We start from the raw sequence: 22,610 nt of genomic DNA, 5'->3' as shown, positions 1-22,610 counted from the left end.
CTGTACAGCAGTAGCCTGGCTAATAAGCCAGACCAAATCAGCCGTTGGCAAAAAAAGAATTGCCTGCCGGCGGATTACGGTCTGGAGAGGCTCAATTGTACGCCCATTTCCTACACCAGATCTGGTGTGGCCAATCGGGACACGGTATGCAATATGGGCGGGCTTTGGTACAGTGACGTTCAATGCTTGAGACCTTTGACTGACAGTAGCTCTGACCAATTGCGTCAAAGAGAAAATGTTTGAACCCGCCCCCCGGGAAACAAGATCCATACACAGCATCTCCAGACTCAAATACCACACGACAGTGTGATTTGAGTCTGGCTTATTAGCCAGGCTAGTACAGCAGTGGTTCTCAAACTTTTTGGCTCGAGACCCAAAAGAGTTAATATGCGTGTGTCAAATACTGGATAACTCACCTGGTGAGACGTCTTCACTTTCTGACATTTCGGGGGGAGATGTCTCTACATTTCCTTGCCTTGATCGACTACCAGCTGTGTATGGTTTCAGAGAACAAGCTACGCCGTTACCAGTGAAAGAAGACTAAGGAGACACAGGGACTTGGAAAGGAATAATCTGACCATCATGCAGATGCTGACGATGGCATCTGAAGTGAATGTCCCAGTAACCAGAATGGGACAGTAACACACTGAATAGAAACATTTGTATTACTTTTTTTCTTCTATCATTGAAGCAGTGTTGTGCAGCAATATGTACTATAATTTGTTCTATATTCTTTGTACTGTATACTTGACGATTTTTTATGATGGCCCACTTAAAAATCTCTTCTTTGCAGCCCACCGATTCGGCTGCTGTGTGTTAAGAGGTCAGATGGGTGGGCCACAAGCATTTTCAGAGGGATTAATGATCAATCAATCGATTGTGTTCCAGCTTGGATCAATGAAACCTAGTATACTTTCATTCCTATTTATCATTTTTCAAGGTTTTAAAGGAAAAAAAAGAAAGAAAATCTCCATTATTTTATTATTGTTATATTATCAATATAATCGTACTGTTTTGGCATTTATTTCCATGCATTCATTCCATACTTTCTCAGAAATACATTGAGGTCAAGTCCCTAATTTTCAATGATGCTGAGAACATAAGGCCATAGCACAACATACGTATCATATCAATCATAATTCAATCATAATATTGAAATAAAAAACTAAAGTGTATTATAAAGACCAACAACCATTTGGGGGCCGATTTGCAATATCACAGGTTAGGAATCGCTGTATGACACAAATATGAAGCTCTGTATTATATACCGCAAAAAGCAAATACCGAATATGATTGCAACCATTGGTGGCACATTACTATGAAAACCTGCAAAACGTCCATCCGTCACGGCCCATATATATGGATGTCAGTCCGTCATGTCTGACATGTCACACCACCATATATGGCCGCCAGTCCGTCGCACCTCGAAGGCGAAACAAAACAGTAGGTTACGAAAGATAACCCCGGTTCTTTGAGAATTCCAAAAATCAACCGAACTGAATACCTAATATGCATTTTTGCCACTATCTGGCCGAATAGTTTTGGTGGCCGAATATTCGGTGCATCCCTAACAATTTTTGTCTGGGACCACGGTCCACGGACATTTCCTGAACTGTCAACCGGTCCGTGGTAACAGAAAGGTTGGGAACCCCTGATCCAAGCTCTTGACAGGTCTACTTTGCTTGGTGAAGTCAGTCGATCATCTAAGCTCTTGACGGGGCTACTCTGCTTGGTGAAGTCAGTCATCTAAGCTCTCGACAGGGATGCTTTGCTTGGTCAGAGGTCTGAGCAATGAGCCCTGGTTCTTCCTCTCACTGTCCTCGGTGTACAGACGGTGCTGCTGGATGTATTCTATCACTGCATCAGGGATCAGGTACTTGACGCTGTGGCCTCGCCTCAGGGCCCGCCGGACCTCCGTGGCGCTGGTCTCGTTCCTCACCCACTCCCTCAGCAGGAAGATGTTCTGTCGTGAGATAAATGTACTATAGTTAAAGTTAACTATTGAAATAACTAAAACTAAAATTACAAGTAAAACCAAAATAAAACACTAATGGAAAAGTATTGAACTTAAATTCAAATGTTTTCTAAAACAGCAGAAAATATGCACTTTTCTAGTTGTACATCGGTTATTTCCTTTTTTAACTGGTTCCGTCCATCCGACGTGCTCACACGTCCTAGGGAATCGAACCGAGGGGTGCATCCGACGTCCTCAGACGTCCTAGCGCATCCTCAATGATACGGGGCGAGATAAGAATATTCAGATTTTTTTCCTTTTTTATTTGTCAGTTCGCCTTTCGGCTACCGTATGCTACACTCTAGGCAATTGTTAGCTTACCATTGATTTAGCCGTCAGCGCGGTGGAAAGAATGACTCGTCTCTCCTAATCCAGGGCGCTCTCCGTGGTGTTGAACGGATCGATATACTGGCGCTTCATTTCTGCTCCTCATCCGTCTCTCCCGCAAAATATGAACGCTTTTTGGATCATATATCGTATAAATTAAAACGATCGCAATGTAAGCTAGCTATGTAAAGTTTTTAGTGGATTGTTTCCGGGTCGTGGGTTTCCGAGTAAAACCGGCCATGTTGTTCCGGCACCCCAGAGCTCCGATTTTGAAGGATGCATTTTTGTTAAATCACGTACAGTACCTTCCCCTTCAGGGGTGGTTTGTGTCATAAAGGAAACAATAAACAATACAACAATCACAGAACTTCACGGGTTCTGAAACGTTACAGAAGGTTCTGGGTTAACCCTAATAATGACCTTGTGATGGCGGGACAGGATGTCAGACTGGTGCACGGCGTGCTCAGGCTGCAGGTCCCCTCGGCTGACACACACAAGGCCAAAGCGTCCGGCCACCTCTTCCACGTGCTGCTCCAGCCACAGGCCCGGGACCTTGAAGGTGTCCAGGAAGTCTGCTCCGCATAGCAGCTTGAGCTCAGGGTCTGGAACTGCATCATGGCACACGGGAACAAAGTTCATTTACTGAGTACCGGTATCTGTAGACTGAAGTACATAAGACTCAAAGTGATTCAAAGTACATTCATCACATACATGAAAAATAAACGTACTTGAGTCTGGATAGGCATTGTTTTGTTGCTTGTACTGCTGTAGAACACGACCGTAGTGGTACCTGAGAGAGATAGAGAGAGAGAGAGGGGGGGGGGGGTGACTGACTGAAGGATTGTTTTGTTGAGAAAGTCCACTGCTTTGAAGTTAACCCTCAATTTGCAAATTACATATTTTCTGAATTTAATAAAGAGCTGGAGAGACAGGGAGATCCCTGTTACTAAACAAACACTAAATTGTGTAATAATAACAACAATAACAATAATAGTTTAATTATTATTAAATTATATAATTATATAATTTTAAACAATCACACCTGTGTGAAGAGGGGCACTCTTATCTTTGCTCAGACACATACTTTATGACGTAAATTCTCTATTCATTGTCAATGGGAATTTAATGTTTGCGTAAGACGCAAATAGCCGATTTGCTCGTCCACATATGACATAAATTCTCCATTCATTGTCAATGGGAATTTAATGTTTGTGTAAGACAGAAATCTACACTAATAGCTGAATATAGGAGGAGCTAGCGCCCCTCAAAAATCACTGTATTTACTGAATATCAGCCACATGATGTCTTACGTTGGCATTTACTGCCCTAAACAAACATTAAAGTCCGTAGACTTGGCTGGTGACTAATCTAACTGCAATGCATTCAGCATGTTTCACATAGCTTTGTACAAGCGTAGACGTTTTTAAAATGCACCTCACCTCATGGTGAGCACCGTCTCCGTCCAATCAGGCTGCTGGCTCTCCCATTCGTCGACCTTTATCCAATCAGAGGTCTGGAGTGCCAACCTGGCCATGGCGGTCCTGTGATTGGCCGACACCAAGCCCTGCTTGGCATAGCCGTCACTCACTGGAGACACGATCCCGCCCACCACCTGGTACTGACCTATCAGGAGACCATGACATCACACATTCACCTCTGTAACCTACACCTTTTTATATATTTGACATTTATTTTACCAACAATTAAGTCCCATTGAGATCATGAACTTATTTTATAAGAGAGACCTGGCCAAGGTAGCATCCAAATAAAAATAAACACACAAATAACAACAGATTACAATGAAACATAATTGTAAAATGTAATCCACAATAAAAAAACAATGAAAAGAAAGCTATTCAACCATAATGGCCGATCAGTGAAAAAAAACAACATACCACATCATTTATGATGCCCTAAAATGCATTAAAATATAGTAGTTAACCAGTAAGATGCCTGAGGGCGAGACGCGACCTCACCCTTTAGGGCTAGCATCCGCCTGGGTGACAGCAGACTGCTGGGTGAGCGCTGGCGCTTTGGAATGGGGGTCAGATCAACATATCAGCCTGGGTGACAGCAGACTGCTGGGTGAGCGCTGGCGCTTTGGAATGGGGGGTCAGATCAACATATCTGCCTGGGTGACAGCAGACTGCTGGGTGAGCGCTGGCGCTTTGGAATGGGGGGTCAGATCAACATATCTGCCTGGGTGACAGCAGACTGCTGGGCGAGCGCTGGCGCTTTGGAATGGGGGGTCAGATCAACATATCTGCCTGGGTGACAGCAGACTGCTGGGTGAGCGCTGGCGCTTTGGAATGGGGGGTCAGATCAACATATCTGCCTGGGTGACAGCAGACTGCTGGGCGAGCGCTGGCACTTTGGCATAGGGGGTTAATAACTCTAGTTTTCGCCGGCTGCCGGGCGCGGCTGCACTAATAACTTTGGGGCAGGCCCGTCTAGAGTTTAAATGGACAGGTATCAGTCAAAATGGGGACATCGAAGAGGAATGATGGATGGGAAAGGATCAACATATGCAATGTCAGAACAGGTCAGCTCCATATATGGAGATCTAAGGGTTTGAGGTCAGATGTACTGTAGAGTTGCTGGCCAATATTGATTACATCAGGGATCTCCATATATGGGCTTAATATTGATGACATATGATGATCTCATGCTCTATGATGTCATGTGCTCTCTCACCCCGACCAACCAACCAACCAACACACACTGACGGGAAATGCACGATTCCGTAGTTGTCGCAAAAATGCACAGAACACCACAGGTCGCCCGACCCAGTGTTTGGGAAACACTGACCTAGATCACGTGGTTTCATACTGTACATGTACTGTACATGTAGTCTATGTACTACTGTTCATGTAGTTTCATACCTGTACCGGTCATGTGATCTCTGGCCAGCTCAAACAGTCTCATGTGCTGGTTGGTGATGGGGTTGAACGAACCGCAGGCCAGCAGCACCAGCGGGATGCGACACGACGGCATCCTACTGGCACCCCCCCATTACCATCCTGAATCTATGAGACAGACAGACAGACAGACAGATATATATATTTGGTGTATATTGTGTACCATATATATGCAGGTCACTGACTATAAAATAGCTCAAGGCTCTATTGCTGATTACTTAGGTTAGAACCCGCCGCAGTAGAACTTAAACCAGGATGCCTCGACTTCCCCTTCTGCCTTGAACAGACCTCCATTATATATTATCTGATTAGGCTTTGTCAGGATGACTGAACCAATAAGATCCATATATAGGTTCTATCATATTGATCTGATATTAGCATTAGTTCAACCCGGACAAAAACATATTGAAGACCCAACAGAGCCAGATCACTCATAGAATCTCTGAGGATAGAATTGTGGATGAGCAGGACATGTGCAGCATTTTGAACGAAACGGGCCACTCCTGAAAACTTTAGAAGGCAATGTTAGCCAATCAGTGTATAATCTGATAAATCCAACAGACTAGTCTTGATCACATGACTACAGAGATCATGTGTACCGATTTGCGTGAGATTTGGATGAAATCTGTGCGACTAACATAAGCAATGTGTTTAGCAGAAATCGGCCTCATGGTGGCGCTATAACCGGCAGATGTGGAGGGATGCAGGGACAATGTTTTTCCATGGCCTCTAGGGAGTGCGCATACATAAGTTGTATACAGATTGATGAAGTTATAGCTAAAAACAGGAATCTGCCTGTTATAGCGCCACCATGAGGCTGATTTGGAAAAGAATGAGTGGCATGTCGTCCTCGGCCTAGTGGAAATGTGCGTGTATAATTTCACGGAAATTGCACACTGTGTTTGTGATTTGTGGCATTTTGTTCGAAACGGACCAATCATGTGAGCTTTGGAAGCCAATATTAGCCAATCAGGATGGAAGATGGGAAATTGTCCAGATCTGTGTTGATCACATGACTATGGAGATAGTGTATACCGAATTGTGTGATGTATGGATAAAATGTGTACGAGTAATCTACAGAAATGCGTTTTTCCTAAATCGGCCTCATGGTGGCGCTATAACAGGCCGTTGAGGAATATTTGGGGCAGAGGTTCATCGTTGGCATCCATGGAGTGTGTGTGCAAAGGTTGGCATGGATCGGGCCAACGGTGCCGGAGATTAGCTGATAACGGACGGACGGACGGAAGGACGGAAGGAAGGAAGGAAGGAAGGACACACACACACACACACACACACACGGACGGAGTGCAAAACATACTCTCTCCCCATGCCTTCGGCCTGGTGGAGACAATAACAACAGATTACAATGCAACATAATTGTAAAATGTAATCCACAATGAAAAGAAAGGTATTCAACCATAATGGCATATCAGTGAAAAACTAGAAAAAGTGCCCTTCTGGGCACAGGTCTCCACCAGGAGGATAGGACGGTGTGTGATGTTTGGCAAAATGTTTAGGAGTAATATAAACATGTTTTTTTGTTTGTTTGTTTATGTGCAGCATTTTGAACGAAACAGGCCACTCCTGAAAACTTTGAGAAATCCAACAGACTCGTCTTGATCACTACAGAGATCGTGTGTACCGATTTGCGTGAGATTTTGATGAAATCTGTGCGACTAACATAAGCAATGTGTTTAGCAGAAATCGGCCTCATGGTGGCGCTATAACCGGCAGATGTGGAGGGATGCAGGGAAAATGTTTTTCCATGGCCTCTAGGGAGTGCGCATACATAAGTTGTATACAGATTGATGCAGTTATAGCTAAAAACAGGAATTGGCCTGTTATAGCGCCACCATGAGGCTGATTTGGAAAATAATGAGTGGCATGTCATCCTCGGCCTAGTGGAAATGTGCGTGTATAATTTCACGGAAATTGCACACTGTTTTTGTGATTTGTGGCATTTTGTTCGAAACGGACCATTCATGTGAGCTTTGGAAGCCAATATTAGCCAAGCAGGATGGAAGATGGGAAATGGTGCAAATCCGTGTTGATCACATGACTATGTAGATAGTGTATACCGAATTGTGTGATGTATGGATAAAATGTGTACGGGTAATCTACAGAAATGTGTTTTGCCTAAATCGGCCTCATGGTGGCGCTATAACAGGCCGTTGAGGAATATTTGGGGCAGAGGTTCATCGTTGGTATCTATGGAGTGTGTGTGCACAGTTTGGCATGGATCGGGCCAACGGTACCGGAGATTAGCTGATAACGGACGGACGGAAGGACGGACGGACGGACGGACGGAAGGAAGGACACACACACACACGGACGGAGTGCAAAACATACTCTCTCCCCATGCCTTCGGCCTGGTGGAGACAAAAAAACAAAAACAACATACCATCATTTATGATGCCCTAAAATGCATTAAAATATAGTAGTTAACCAGTAAGACGCCTGAGGGCGAGAAGCGACCTCGCCCTTTAGGGCTAGCATGCGCCTGGGTGACAGCAGACTGCTGGGTGAGCACTGGTGCTTTGGAATGGGGGGTCAGATCAACATATCCGCCTGGGTGACAGCAGACTGCTGGGTGAGCGCTGGCGCTTTGGAATGGGGGGTCAGATCAACATATCTGCCTGGGTGACAGCAGACTGCTAGGCGAGCGCTGGCACTTTGCGGGGGTAAGATCTTAAATTTCAGGCCTGTTAAGAACTCTATTTTTCGCCGGCTGCCCGTCTAGAGTTTAAATGGACAGGTATCAGTCTTTTCCCTTTTTACCTCCTATGATGATTTCCTGTTTTGACTATATAGTTGTGTATATTCGTACGTCTCTAAATGTTTTGATGAATTGAAAATGGTGCGCCCTATTGTAAACAAGTGTAATGCTTTATGCCGTCCACTCACAGTAAACAGTTTTTGTATTGAGTTGTACTTGAAATGTACTATAATTCTGCAAACTGTTAATAAATCAATCAATCAAAAGCCATACTGCTAGTTGTGTATGAGAACGTGCGCTCAGGTAAACAGTTAATCCGTTGTTAATTAGCTCCATTTGATTTGGGCCCTTGGTGCGCCTTAATTGGAAAGTCTGGTGACACAAGGTTAGGTGCGTCTTCTATTCAATCTAATAAGAAAAGCTTAGATAATTCTACCCATGTGTCCATGTACTGTCATCAAATCATGTCATGAACACGTTGGCCTAATAGACAGTAAAGATCAGTCTAAAGTCTAAACTATCTCGGTCTAATAGGCAGTGTTTTAATTAAAACCACTAAACTATGAAATAAGCTATCTTCCCATTAACATGTCAGTTTAATAAACAGTGTAACATCAGTAAACTATAAAATAATGAATATGCCGATATAACAGACAATATTTGTACCTGAAGATATTCCAACATAACACTATAGTATCCATAATTTAATGTATCATATCATAGAATATATTCCAACATTAATCTCACTATATCATGCCATTACCTTCGGCTTCTGCAATCTGCCTGCCGCTAGCCTGCCTTCTGTTTGTGTCAAATGTGTCACACAGTGTGTCACATTGATTGCGTTCCCTCCGTTCCACAGAACGCCGCTCGACAGTTCCGGAAAAGTAGCTCAAATCTGACCTCTAGTGGACGCAAGAAGTCTTACAGAGAGAGAAAGAGGGAGCTGCCCATGGTGCTGAAATCCACGGATGGTTGACAAGTAAAATGACATGCAGCATCAGAATCTGTACATTAAGTGCATTCGTTTGAGGTATACTTTACTTCATTATTTGTAGGAGGAGGAGAAGGAGATTATGAATTATCCACTTTGGCCCTGTTTCAAATAGTGGAAACAGTCAAAATATTATTTGACATTACCTGTTATTTTATTCATTAAAATAATAATAATAAAAAATACTGCTGTTGAGTATCGTCGTGATGCACGCAGAAGCACAAGAAGAAGTGTCATAATTTAGAATAAAACCATGAAACCACAGCAGTCATTTGTGACATGTAGTGACAGACTTCAATCAGCAGGGGGAGCCTGTGTGCTGTTGAAAAAAATAAAAGCTTTCATGCTTGTTTCTGACACAAACAAAGCTGAAATGCTTTTGATGACAAAACAGTGCCCTCATTCTGTGACTGAGTTAGCCTGCCTAGAAGAAAATTAAGAATAATTAACTTTTATTTTTTATTTTATTTTCTGCCCTTTGTTTTTAGTTCAATGTTTGTTTTAAAAACGCCATTAACACAAACATTAAATGCCATTAACGAGAATTTAATGTTTGTGTTGGCACCATTTGTTTTTTCATCACCATTACATCACCTAATCAACATGAGTTAGAATATATTGGCGCCCCTCACTTCACACGGGTGTGATTTTTTTTTACAGCTATGCATTGCAATAGCAATTGATTCGGTATAGCCTGCAAACAATCATAAATCATATGCATTGCATTCGGGAACTATACATTTTGCACAGGCTACTGCAGGTCTGGGATCTCTCTCTCTCTCTCTCTCTCTCTCTCTCTCTCTCTCTCTCTCTCTCTCTCTCTCTCTCTCTCTCTCTCTCTCTCTCTCTCTCTCTCTCTTCTCCGTGCGTGAGTGACGGAATCAATCCCGTCCCCTTCCAGGATACCCACCCAGCAGCCCCCAGAAGAAGTCAAATCAAACCCTGGCTGAACTGAATCCCACCCAGCCTCCTCTCATCCCTCGACCCTCGAACCACTGTTGGAGCGCAGCGCCGTTCAGAGCCGCACATCAGTTGGAACAAAGTATCTAGGTTGGATATTTGAGGATTAAAGCCAAATCGATCCACCAACATGCTCTTCGGGGTTTTGTTTTCACTCTTCTGGATAGTTTGGGGGCGTCAGGCGTCTTGTGCACTCGTTGGAAAAGGTAAGACTAAGAACACGTTCTGTTTGTTTGTTTGTTTGTTTTTTTGTTTGTTTGTTTGCTTAAATAATGGACCCTTATTACAAACGTTATAACTCTGAAAGTGTTCAGATGGAAATGAATGGAAACTGGCGGTCTTGATGTCAAAACCAATTGCTCCAGAATGATAATGAAGGTTCTCAGTTGCTTTTGCTGAGCGACTTTAGTTTGAATGAAATGTAGTCCTACAGTATATTAGAGAGAGAGAGAGAGAGAGAGAGAGAGAGAGAGAGAGAGAGATGTACGTACAGGGTGTAAATTGGGTCTCTCTGGACTGAGTAGGCCTACATATAGGCCTATAGGCTGCCGCTACAAAACACGATCATTATTCTGCCTGGTTAAGGGTTCCTCAGGGCCACAAACAGTTGAAGTTTTAACTTTGTACAGCAACAGCCATACCCTGGCTTTGATTGATTGATGAATTTATTAACAACGTGTGGAGAATTACAGTAGACTACATTTCAAGCACAACTCAATACAAAACTGTTAACTGTGGACGAAACCATGGCATAAAGTATTACACTTATACCTACAATATTAGGGCCCACCATGTTCAATTCATCATACTAATTAGAGACGTACAAATATACTCTTTTATAGCCAAAAACAGGAAATCATCATAGGTAAAAAGGGAAAAAACAAACATATGTAGTGAGGGGGAAAAGGGGTGGGTGGGGGATTCAGGTTTTACGGGGCCAGTTTCGAATTGCAGCCATAGGTGCCCTTTGAGAGCGGTTTTGAAGGATTCAAGGGATTTGCATGTCTTAATGACTGTTGGTAGGGCGTTCCACATTTTGGTGGCATAGGACTCAGCGAAAATAATTGAGTCCCTTATTTGTGCCGAATCTGGGTTGCACATGGTTTGTTGAGCTACCTCTGGTGTTATGGGTTTGGACTTCGTTCGAAGGAAGTATTTAGACAGGTACATGCTATCTTGGTGATGTACCGAATCTTGTGGACCAGACCCATTGCAAGATGCTGTACTCTGTCGTCGACCCTAAGCCATTCCAGTCTGTCAAAATGGGCAGGGGTGAGGTGGGTTCAAGGAGTGAGGCCAAGTAGTAACCTGACCAGTTTGTTTAGGGAAGTCTGGAGCCTAGTTTTAAGGGCCATAGTCGAAGAAACCTTGTACGAGGGCTCCTGTTGGGTCTTCAATGTGTTTTTGTTGACCAGTGAGGAGATCTTGTATAGGAATCTTGTTATTTGGTTGACTTTTTTTATTACGTTGGTGGCCATTTTATCACCGGAAAGATGTGCCTCCAGTCCAGGATGGAACCTAGGTGTAGGTAATTTCATCTTTTCGTGTGATAATAGTCACCCAGTCTAATCAATAAGTCATCAGCCTTGCCGAGATTACGATTTGAACCAAAGAGAATGGATTCAGTTTTTCCCAGGTGTAAAGATAGTTTGTTATCAGCGAGCCAGGTGCAGATTCTACCGAGCTCAGAGCTGAGGGCCTTTTCAACCTGCAGCTTGTTCCTGTCCGAGACCAGCAGTGACATCAGTGACAGAGTCATCTGCGAACAGGAACAAGTTGCAGTCACAAGCTGATGTCGTTTACATATAATTGGAACAGTAAAGGCCCTAGTATGCTTCCTTGTGGAACACCAATGGCTTTTAGCTTGTTTACCAGTATGGAGTGGTTCACAGTGTAAAAAGCCTTTGCAGGTCCAGCATGACCATGCCGCAGTATTTGCCAGCATCCACCTCTTGTTTGATGTGGTCACTCAAATAGTAGATAGTAGGCATGTGTCCGTGGAGTGGGATGTTCTGAAGCCAGATTTGAATTTGTACATTCTTCTTTTTTGTGGCAAGATACTTTCCAACCTGTTAATTTTCCATCACTTTCGAGATGGAGCTTAGAATAGAAACAGGGCGGTAGTTGCCGGGGTCTAATTTGCTCCCTTTCTTGTGCAGGGGGGTTACTTTAGCCAGTTGGGGGACCTGTCCCTGTTTCATGGAGAGTTTTATTATGTGGGTGATGATTGGAGCTATAGAGATGGCTGAGTCTCTGAGAAATTTAGAGGGAATATTATCATGGCCAGCTTGGCCTTGTGGGGTTGAAGGGCACTCAGTTTTTTGAGCACCTCCTCAGTCAGACAGACAGCCAGACAGACACTTTCCCTATTCACTTTTAACTCTGAACCTAACAGTCTAAAAATACTTTAAACATAGTTCAAAGTAGATATTAGTATTATTACTGTGCCAAGAGCAGAGCACCCAGTTAACTTTAAACATGTGCCAAGATGCAAGCCCATAGCCAAGTGCATCTTGTGGAAAACACAACATCCCCATTGTCTGTGTGTGTGTGTGTGTGTGTGTGTGTGTGTGTGTGTGTGTGTGTGTGTGTGTGTGTGTGTGAGAGAGAGAGAGAGAGATAGACGTGTGTGTGTGTGTGTGTGTGTGTGTGTGTGTGTGTGTGTGTGTGTGTGTGTGTGTGTGTGTGTGTGTGTGTGTGTGTGTGTGTGTGTGTGAGAGAGAGAGAAGTGCGTGCGTGCGTGCGTGCGTGCGTGCGTGCGTGCGTGCGTGCGTGCGTGCGTGCGTGCGTGCGTGCCTGCGTGCCTGCCTGCGTGCCTGCCTGCGTGCCTGTGTGCCTGCCTGCGTGCCTGCGTGCCTGTGTGCCTGCGTGCCTGCGTGCGTGCATGCGTGCCCTCACATTTTGTGTGAGGGCTAATGGAAGTTACAAGTAGGCTATGGTGTGTGCAATATGAAGATTACCATAATGACAGTAATCCTTGTTGAAATGAGAAATGAGACAGGATCCAGTCACTTTAGACTAGAGCACTGCATAGGGCTGTGTGCGTGTGTGCGTGCGTGCGTGCGTGCGCATGTGCGTGCGTGCGTGCGTGCGCATGTACGTGTGCGAGGTGCAGTGATTGATCATGATTATTATGTGCTGCTAGGCAAGTATATGCCACAGAGCAGACAGACAGCACTGAGGCCTGCATGGAGCTATTTGTGGATCCACCACCTCTATACCTGTTCACTGCACAGCTGGTGAAGTAGAGTTGTTATAGTTATCAATAACAAAATGACCAAAACTGGAATTGGAAAACCATCTTAGTTGAAGTGGCACTATGTAAGTTGCACTATGTAACTTTTGAACAACTAAAGCCCATTATGTGCCATATAAGGTTACCAGTAAGACGCCTTAAAGCCAAGGCGAGAAGCCACCGCAGGGCTGAGACACTCTACCGGAATAATGTCACTTCATTATGTCAGCACTACAGCGGAGTGGACAGACGGTGAAATCTCTACCGAAGTCCTGATGTCACTCGCTCATCCGTAGAAGTTTCATTTTAAATTGTCTCATATAAGCATTGTGGTCCAAAAACAAATAAACTGTCTCAGCGATATTAAATGTCCCGAAACATTTAACAAATATCGGCCGCATGTGTGTGTGTGTGTGTGTGTGTGTGTGTGTGTGTGTGTGTGTGTGTGTAGTGTGTGTAGTGGCAACTATTTTATAAGAACAATATTGATGTAACTACAGTAAGAGATTCGATGAGTTAGCTATATTTTATATACAGAGATTTAGAAGGAATAAGCAAAAGTCGTGATGCGACATTTCCTTGTTTATTGCGAGGTCGCTTAGCACTCCGCTGTTACTCCGGAGCTGAGTAGATGACACTTTCTGGAGTGGGCGGTGGCTAACAGCATTACATTACACAAGAGCGAGAGCATTACATGAAGCGTGACAGGCTTGGTTGGCCCATAGAAAGCTATGCAAGCACTACAGGCAAGCGAGTACAGGAAGTGTGACAGGCGAAGTGTGACAGGCGAAGTGTGACATAGGCTTGAGCGTAACCAGCCCCTTGCACATTTTCATAGTAACTGCGACCTGCGTTCGCAATAACGTTGCATGTTCAAGCAATAACAATCATCCTTCAATACATTTATACGGCTTGATTTACTAAGTATAGGGGAGACAATGAGTTTCATCCTGGCACCACGGCAGAACTGCCAGTCAAAGCCAAGACTGGCCAATAACAGCGCATCCTCACCGGACATGCTTGCAAGAGACTCATGGGTAAGATGTTGGCTGTTGTGTTAATGTGTCCAATGTGGCCACTGATATACCCCAAACTACATTGTGCTTCTGTATTGTAACTGAAATAAATATAGGCCTACATATAAAACGACGGTCTAGAAAAATAACACAAATAAAGTAAAATCAAAACGATAACTAACTGAAACCGTAGTGTTTTTTTTTACAAAACTAACCAATACTAACTAATGTAACAAAAGCAAATGTATTTAGTTTTAGTCATTTAGCACATTTAGCCGTGCCAGTTTTAAGCCCAGTTCTGAAAATTGTCAAAGATAATAATTTGCCAATATAGCATCAACATCAGTTTAAGTTTGGCTGAAACTGATGTCGTGATATAAATTTGTATGTATTATTTTTTACTTAAAACTATGAGAACACCAATGACTAGTCTAAACTATGTACTGCACCCATACAGCATGCAGTAAGTAGACACTCTCTCTCCCTTTCCCTTTCCCTTTCCCTCTCCCTTTCCCTCTCCCTCTATCTCTCTCTCTCTCTCTCTCTCTCTCTCTCTCTCTCTCTCTCTCTCTCTCTCTCTCTCTCTCTCTCTCCAGAAGGTCAGAGGATGAGTCACACAGCTTTCTTCCTCAAGCAGCGATCAGCTTATTGCCATACAGACTTTTGAATCCATTCCGTTTTTTGTCAATGCTACTAAAAGGTCTGCTCCCTATTGCATTAGAGGTGTTGACTGTTTGCTCTATACTGGTTTGATGCAGGGCACACACATTCTCACACTCACACTCACTCACACACACACACACACACACACACACACACACACACACACACACACACACACACACACACACACACACACACACACACACACACACACACACACACACATGCACACGCACACGCGCACACACACAGGACAACAGGTATCATCGCACATAACCGGGTGGGGCATGCATTAGGAACTTGCATAGGAACTTTTCATCCATATTCTGGGGTTAACATTCACTGATAATAGAAGATCTACAGCAGGGTTCCCCAATTAATTTCCCTCAAGGGCCATATTTTGACTAGGGTACCAGGCTGGGGGCCGAGTCCGCACGCACAAGGTCGAGGTCTTGCCCTGAAAATGAATTTTCAGGGCAAGACCCCATTTGAAAAGGATGCCCAGTTTGACATGCATAGGCTACTGACCCCCATTTAATGCCATTTATATCTGGGACCCCCTAAAAAAAAGATGCTATCGTAATGTCTGATTTATTACTGAAAATAGCCGATCTACAAGCTCACAACGCGTCACACTGCGACACATTGTGAGCTTGTAGATCGGCTATTTTCAGCATGCAACCAAGTGTAAAAGGACTTGTACTGGATCTTTGTCCACTAGTCCCTTTGTTGACGAGATTGTCAATAATTTTAGTCTTAGTCTTAGTTTTAGTCATTTCTTAGTTTTCATTTAGTTTCATTTTTTTGTCATAGTATTAGTCGACGAAATCAACACATACAGGCGTCCTGTAATATCAAATCAAACTACAGTGTGTGTGTGTGTGTGTGTGTGTGTGTGTGTGTGTGTGTGTGTGTGTGTGTGTGTGTGTGTGTGTGTGTGTGTGTGTGTGTGTGTGTGTGTGTGTGTGTGTGTGTGTCTGTGTGACAGCGAGCCGACGGCGTGCAGAAAAAGATAAGTGTGGAAGTGTAGAGCAGGAAATTCAATTTGATCGTAATCGGACACACACATTGTTGTGTTTCTGAGGAAAATGAAATACATGGTGGTGGTATGACTCGTGCTGTGGGAATGATGCAGGACAGGTGGTAATCTATCAAACACACAATAAAATATTTTATTTATGCTCCTGGAGGAATGTTGAGGGGTCCTGTACGATTTTATTACAAAACTGTTCTTGTAGCTCCAGTAAATCAAGCATTTCTGGGTTCAGGGACCGACTGACTCTATATATTTATATAGAGTGACTCACAGTGGACATGGTGAACTAAACAGCTGTTATCTTCCTGTGGTTTTAATTGGATATTAAAGGTAAGGTATTTTGGCTAAAATATGTGTTAAATAGTTGCTCAGTGGCGTTTTGAAGCACCCGGAAGAACCGTCTACCTGTACTCCCGCATTTGACCACCAAATGTTGGTGTTCAAATGCGGAAGTGCAACCGAGCGCTCAATGTTAAAGCCCAGCTCCACAGGGTTTCCCGGTCATGAATCCACAGGTCCGCCTGCAGTTCACGCTCCAACCACTAGGGCCGAGTGCTTCAACGCTGGAGAGCCTCACTGGGGGCTTGATATCCAGTCCAAAAACACCCTGGAACTGAATGCTATTGGTTGGGACCAGAGCGGGGTGGGTCCTTCTTCTTCTTCTTCTTCTTCTTCTTCTTCTTCGGGTCTGTGCAGTTTAGGAAAGCTTGGGAAAGCTGGTTTGTCTCTGCTTAATACAATGATATAGAACTTTTCTCTTTAATGATTTTTTTTTTTACTCTGAAATGCATGTCAAATTGGGGGTTCATGAAAGTAAAATCACTTCTGTACAATGTGTAGAGTCTTACAATATAACCTATATGGTGAGTTTCTTAAAGGCTAAAAGTAAAGCTACTGTACATTATTAACCCAAACAGTGGTGAGTGTAGACCATAGAGTATATATATAATAGAGACTGAACTGGCGCGAAGCTCCGCCCCCCCAGCTATTCATGTCAGTGGAAGTTGCTCAGAGGCGTTTTGAAGCACCCGGAAGACTGCCGGAAGTACCGTCTCAGAACGTCTACTTCCGCATTTGACCACCACATTTTGGTGGTCAAATGCGGAAGTGCAACCGAGCGCTCAATGTTAAAGCCCAGCTGCACGGGGTTTCCCGGTCATGAATCCACGGGTCCGCCTGTAGTCCCTCCTCCTACCACTAGGGAGGAGAGCTTCAACGTTGGAAAGTCTGCCTGCCCCCTTGGTGTAGACTATATACAGGTAGATGATTGTCATCGCCTTCCTTGAAGTAAGCCTTATTTATCCCAAGATGAAGAGATGATTGAAGTCTCTGCTTGATGTGACAAGGTCATCGAAGTCTTTATACTGCCCCTCCTGTGAATTACAAGAGAGAGCTATACCAGACACTGTACCAGACACAAAGAGTCTCATTTGTGTATACTGTATGGAGCATAGGGAGCTGGTCATCAAATTATTGTCTTTGGAATTCAACAAAACAAAAAGATATCCATCCAGTCTCCATGGTGCGAGTAATCCATAGGAAGTGAATACAATGGACCCAGCTGCTTCCTTTGCCTGTGGGTGTTGATATTGCTCTTGTTGTTGAGCACCTTTTAGATGTGGACCAAGTCAAATGCAGGCATGTCGTCATCATGGGATCTACGCTGCATAGCAGTTTGGTTCGTTTTCAAGTAAAACTCATAACACGTCACGTTGTGACACGTTGTGGATCGCTATTTTCATTTTCAAACAGCCAGTCAATGTATGGGGCGATTAAGCAGTTGAACTGATTTTGATGCTACCGTATATTAAGTCATTTAGCTGGGGAGCCTGTGAAACCCCCTCAATTACCCCATGGTGGTCCCCGTACCCCAGTTTGAGAACCACTGATCTAAAGGACTTATAGTGTAGTGAGTATAGTTCTGAGTGACTAGCAGAAAGTAACTAAGTACATTTACTAGTGTAAAGTAAGTATGTGTGTGTGCATACGTGTGCGCGCGCGCGTGTGTGTGTGTGTGTGTGTGCGTGCGTGCGTCAGTCACTGCACTGAGCATAAATACAACTACCCCTTGGCTGTTTTATTGCAGATGAGATGTGTCAGTGAGGGCGCTTGGTGCACACTGCGTGTGCGTGTGAAATGTGACACCTCATTAGGCAGGGTTGTTTTGATCCACTGTGCTAACAGGAGTTCAGTGCTTCATGCACCCAGGTGGTTTACCTGCGCTGTTCTCCCTCCCGGACACAATCATTACTCTGACCAACCCTCTTTGTCTCTGGAGAGAGAGAGAGAAGAGAGAGAGAGAGAGAGAGAGAGAGAGAGAGAGAGAGAGAGAGAGAGAGAGAGAGAGAGAATACCAGCTAGTTTTGCTATATTCTCTTAAAAAAAGAGGAAGAAGTAAGACAACTCACATAAATCGGCACACATTCTCTCTCATGTCATGCAGTTAAAGTTTTTTCATTTAGCTACCACATTTTGCAGATGGGCCACGTTTTCCATACACAAACGAAAAAATCTACTATATATATCTTTATTTTTTTGTTTTTTTATTTTCGTCACTGCATTTGCACATACTGTACGTGAAATGTGTCCTCTGCATTTAGCAGTGAGCATCCATTCAACGGCGCTCGGGGAGCAATTAGAAGTTACGAGTCTCGCTCAGGGACAAACATCGACACATTGCTGGCCTGGCCTTGAATCAAACCGGAGACCACCATCCCTGCACACAGTGTCCAATCGGCCCCCAAATTTGAATCTCACAATGAGGGGCCTCTAGGGTCGGGAGCCATGGGTCGCGGACCAATTTTTATGGCTCACGTGCAAATATTGAACCATCCATCGATCGATCCATCGATCCATCGATCCATCGATCCATCCATCCATCCATCCATCCATCCATCCATCCATCCATCCATCCATCCAATACAAAGTATATTGTATATTGTTGCTGTCAGGCATGCATGTAGAAACATTTTATCTCCTTATTTTAATTAGCTGGTATTTTTATTTATTCATATACTGCAGCGTTACCCGAAAGTATAAAAAATAACAGATCTACAAGCTTGAACGTGGGTCGAAATGTTCGTCGGAAAGCGGTGCAAAGCGACACGCTTTGAGCTTGTCGATCTGCTAATTATGAGGTTTCCACCCGGCAGAAAGGATACATGGTTGTGATGGGATCAGCGGGCAGATCGGCTGACCAACCCCAAATCTCCCTAAACTAATTTTCACAGCTGTCTCAGTGTTGATACAGTACACAGTTTATGATCCCTTCAATGACTTGTTAAGACATAACAGGAGCAATAAGGAGCGTTTAATGGTGCTTTCAATCCAACCACTGGACTTTCAATGACCCACTGGACTTTCAGTGACCCGTGGGACACTGGCCAACCATCTGAGTTCTGCTTAGCGTGCAGAAATCTGCTGCAGGCAACCCCTTAACGACTTGAACCCCAGCGTCCATATTTTGGGGGAACTACTTACTTACTTACTTACTTACTTACTTACTTACTTACGGTCGACGACAGAGTAGTTAGTTAGTTTGTTAGTTAGTTTGTTTATTTATCTCAGTCATGTTTAAACAATGCAGTTGAACATACAGAATGAGGGTTACAAAGTTACAGTTGACTGAAAAGGTTTGGGCTGAAGCCGAAGCTTATTATGCCCACCTTATTAATGATTCAAATAATTATCCATTATGGATAAGGGAAACAAAACGAACAGAAAAACAAGAACTAAAGCAAAAGGAAAAACTGATTTTCTACAGTGCTGTGCTGTGCTTCTTAAATATCAATGATAAATAGTACAGCATCTTGCAATGGGTCTGGTCCACAAAATTCTCTACACCACCAAGATACCCATGTACCTGTCTAAATACTTCCTTAATGTCAACAAAGTTCACACGCACCAGATGGAGTTCAACAAACCGTGTTCAACCCAGATTCGGCACAAACAAGGGTGTTACGACCCTTAGTGTCTAGGGGCAAAGACCCGCAACATGTTGGAAATGAGAAGCAGCAGCTTGTGCAAAAATATACTTTATTAACAAGAATGTGGATAAATGAATGAATATTTACATAAGATGAACCAATGAGTTGAATTCAGACTAACAACAACAAATGACAAACTACAACTAAGCAAACCTAATCCTTTCAGAAGGGATTCAAATCATAATCAAAGTCACTAGTTGGTTGGGGGAAAGAGGATTGCCTCCTTCCCCAGTGACGGTCAGGCTCAGACTGGCTTTTATAGTGAGGGCTGGGCCTGCCACCTCAGCGTTGCCATGGAGACGAGAGCAGCCACCAATCCTCTGAGGGTGATCAGTTCCTCACAGGTGAGAAGGAACCTGGCCACGCCTCCGTGACCAGAGCATCAATTACTATTGCTGATTGGCAATGAAGCCAACACCCAAGCCTCACTGCAGCTCACCACGTGGACTGAAGACAGAACACACACCAACACAATACCCTCCTACTACTAATATCACCTCATACTATCATTAACCAAAAGTAGAACTCCAATAATAATAAATATGGCCAGGGGCCATCACAAAGGGACTAAATTATTTTCGCTCCTAGCCATTAACCCATTCTGGGCGGGAACCCCTTTTGGTGTTAGCATTATGTTATGCTTTAGCTATTGAAAAATAGCAGATCTACAAGCTCATACGAGCTGACATAGAACCATAGCTTTTTCAGAAAACTGTCAGGATGTAGAAGACATTTTTAGAATCTGATCTCAGGTCAAAATGGGTTAAGACGATGCGAATCCCTTGACTCCTTCAAAACCGCTCACAAAGGGCACCTATACGGACGGCTGCAATTCAAAACTGGCCCCCGTAAAATCTGAATCCCCCCGCCCCTTTCCCCCTTATGTCCCCTTTTACCTCTTACATGATTTCCTGTTTTTTATATAGCTGTGTATATTTGTTCGTCTCTAAATGTTCCGATGAATTGAAAAAGGTGGACCCTGTTGTGTGTTGTAAACAAGTGTAATGCTTTATCAGCGTGTCGTCCACAGTCTTTGTATTGCTGTGCTTTCAATTGAAATATACCCCTGTCTGTCTGTCTGTCTGTCTGTCTGTCTGTCTGTCTGTCTGTCTGTCTGTCTGTCTGTCTGTCTGTCTGTCTGTCTGTCTGTCTGTCTGTCTGTCTGTCTATTTTGTGCGTGTGCGTATGCGTGTGTGTGTGTTTGTGCCCTGCAGTGAACAGACACAAGCCATGGATGGAGAGCTCCTACCATGGTGTAATCACAGAGAACACAGACACAGTGCTGCTGGACCCTCCTCTGATGGCTGTGGACAAGGACGCTCCTGTCCCCTATGCAGGTAGGACACGCACGCACGCACGCACGCACGCACGCACGCACGCACGCACGCACGCACGCACGCACGCACGCACATGTTCGCATGAATGTATGTGTGTGCGCATAAGTGAATGTATCATAAATCATTGTAAAGTGATTTGGAGAAAAAGTAGAATTGCACCTAAAACACACACATTGGTTCTGCAAACCTTTGGCACATTGCATTGACTTGCATTCATTCCATAATTCATAAAAGAATGTTTCAGTGCTCTTATGTGCTACAGGCATTGCCTCGCCTTTGCCACAGACGGGGTTGTTGTAGCAGGAATAAAGGGAAGCACCCGGGAGTAAGCCGGGGATTAAGAAAGTGGATGCCAAACCAAGTTCAGAGTTTTTCTTTTTTGAAGAAAGGGGTTCCCCGATTGGGTGCTCAACCTCACTCAGTGATGTGTCAACCTGTGGTCCTTGAAGCAGGAAACAAGATTATTTAGATCGTGCCAAAGATCATGTCACAACTAGACACAGGATCTGACACAAGATTTGACCTGATGGTCAAGATCCAAATTATCCCCTGAGCAAGCAGGCAGAACACTCTCAGTATTATGCGTGTCTTAAGTACCAGGTCTTATTACTTAACTTAAGACCTGGAGGCGTGATCAATGCCATTTGGCTATTCTGAGTGGCCAAACAGCATTGACCAGGTCTTAAGTTAAGTAATACGACCTGGTACTTAAGACACGCATAATACTGCCCTCTGTGTTCAAACCCAGGGTATAGAAACTAACTAAAATGATTCTAGTTTTGGTACATGGTACTTATTATGTTATGTTATGTTTTCGTTAACTAATTACCTTGCTGCGCACCCTCTCCACTGGTTCTCTGTTGATTAGGATGCGGGACATGTAACACATTTCAAAGTATATGTGCGTACAGAAGTCCACGATCATCTCCCCGGTCTTGGATGTTTAATTGTGTCTTGTCTGATTACACAAGACTCCACATTCCATCCGCCTAGCAACCAGAGAGCAAAACGCGCCATGCAGTCAGAAGCAGGGTAAACACCGTGAAAATAACAGGAGATGCATGCATTTTATTGTTTTTTCCGCGCGATTAACATTCAGGCGTGTTGAATGGAGAAGGTCAAGGCTGCTGAAATATTGCTGCAGTGAGCGGGAAAGCAATGTATCCCCCCCCACACTGGTGATATTTCTTTCCTTTGTGCCTGCTTTTTATGCTTTCTTTTTGTCTTTCACACATTGCCAGCTGTCTAATGAATTAAAGCATAAAATAGCTACCAAGGAGACAGCTGCAATGCAAATGGAAGCTCTCTCAACAAGTATTCTACTCTCTCTTTCTCTCCCTCTCTCTCTTCCACACACACACACACACACACACACACACACACACACACACACACACACACACACACA

At 43.9% G+C, this 22,610-nt stretch overlaps 2 protein-coding genes across 3 annotated transcripts in view; one reads left to right on the top strand and one right to left on the bottom strand.

Moving 5' to 3' along the window:
• Positions 1-959: 959 nt before the first annotated feature.
• nmnat3 (nicotinamide nucleotide adenylyltransferase 3) lies at positions 960-8,835 on the bottom strand. Of its 2 annotated transcripts, XM_079529914.1 has the most exons (7): positions 8,739-8,798; positions 7,515-7,628; positions 5,224-5,367; positions 3,781-3,964; positions 3,070-3,131; positions 2,762-2,949; positions 960-1,963 (listed from the first exon to the last, which is right to left on the bottom strand). In XM_079529914.1, exons 3-7 carry the CDS (start codon positions 5,333-5,335, stop codon positions 1,739-1,741), a joined length of 771 nt encoding a protein of 256 aa, XP_079386040.1. In that variant the 5' UTR covers positions 5,336-5,367; positions 7,515-7,628; positions 8,739-8,798; the 3' UTR covers positions 960-1,738. The 2 variants fall into 2 exon arrangements, with proteins under 2 accessions (XP_079386040.1, XP_079386039.1); XM_079529913.1 differs by lacking the exon at positions 7,515-7,628 and having other exon boundaries at positions 8,739-8,835.
• A 1,204-nt stretch (positions 8,836-10,039) lies between these two features.
• Positions 10,040-22,610, top strand: part of LOC306943077 (calsyntenin-2-like) — a 67,298-nt gene continuing 54,727 nt past the window's right edge. The window contains exons 1-2 of the mRNA XM_079529281.1: positions 10,040-10,135; positions 21,080-21,202. Coding sequence (XP_079385407.1) covers positions 10,060-10,135; positions 21,080-21,202 — 199 coding nt within the window. The 5' untranslated portion in view covers positions 10,040-10,059. The remainder of the gene's footprint in view (positions 10,136-21,079; positions 21,203-22,610) is intronic.

This window comes from Electrona antarctica, assembly GCF_951216825.1.
Source record: "Electrona antarctica genome assembly, chromosome: 19".
Taxonomy (NCBI): domain Eukaryota; kingdom Metazoa; phylum Chordata; class Actinopteri; order Myctophiformes; family Myctophidae; genus Electrona; species Electrona antarctica.
This window is presented reverse-complemented; position numbering and strand designations above follow the sequence as displayed.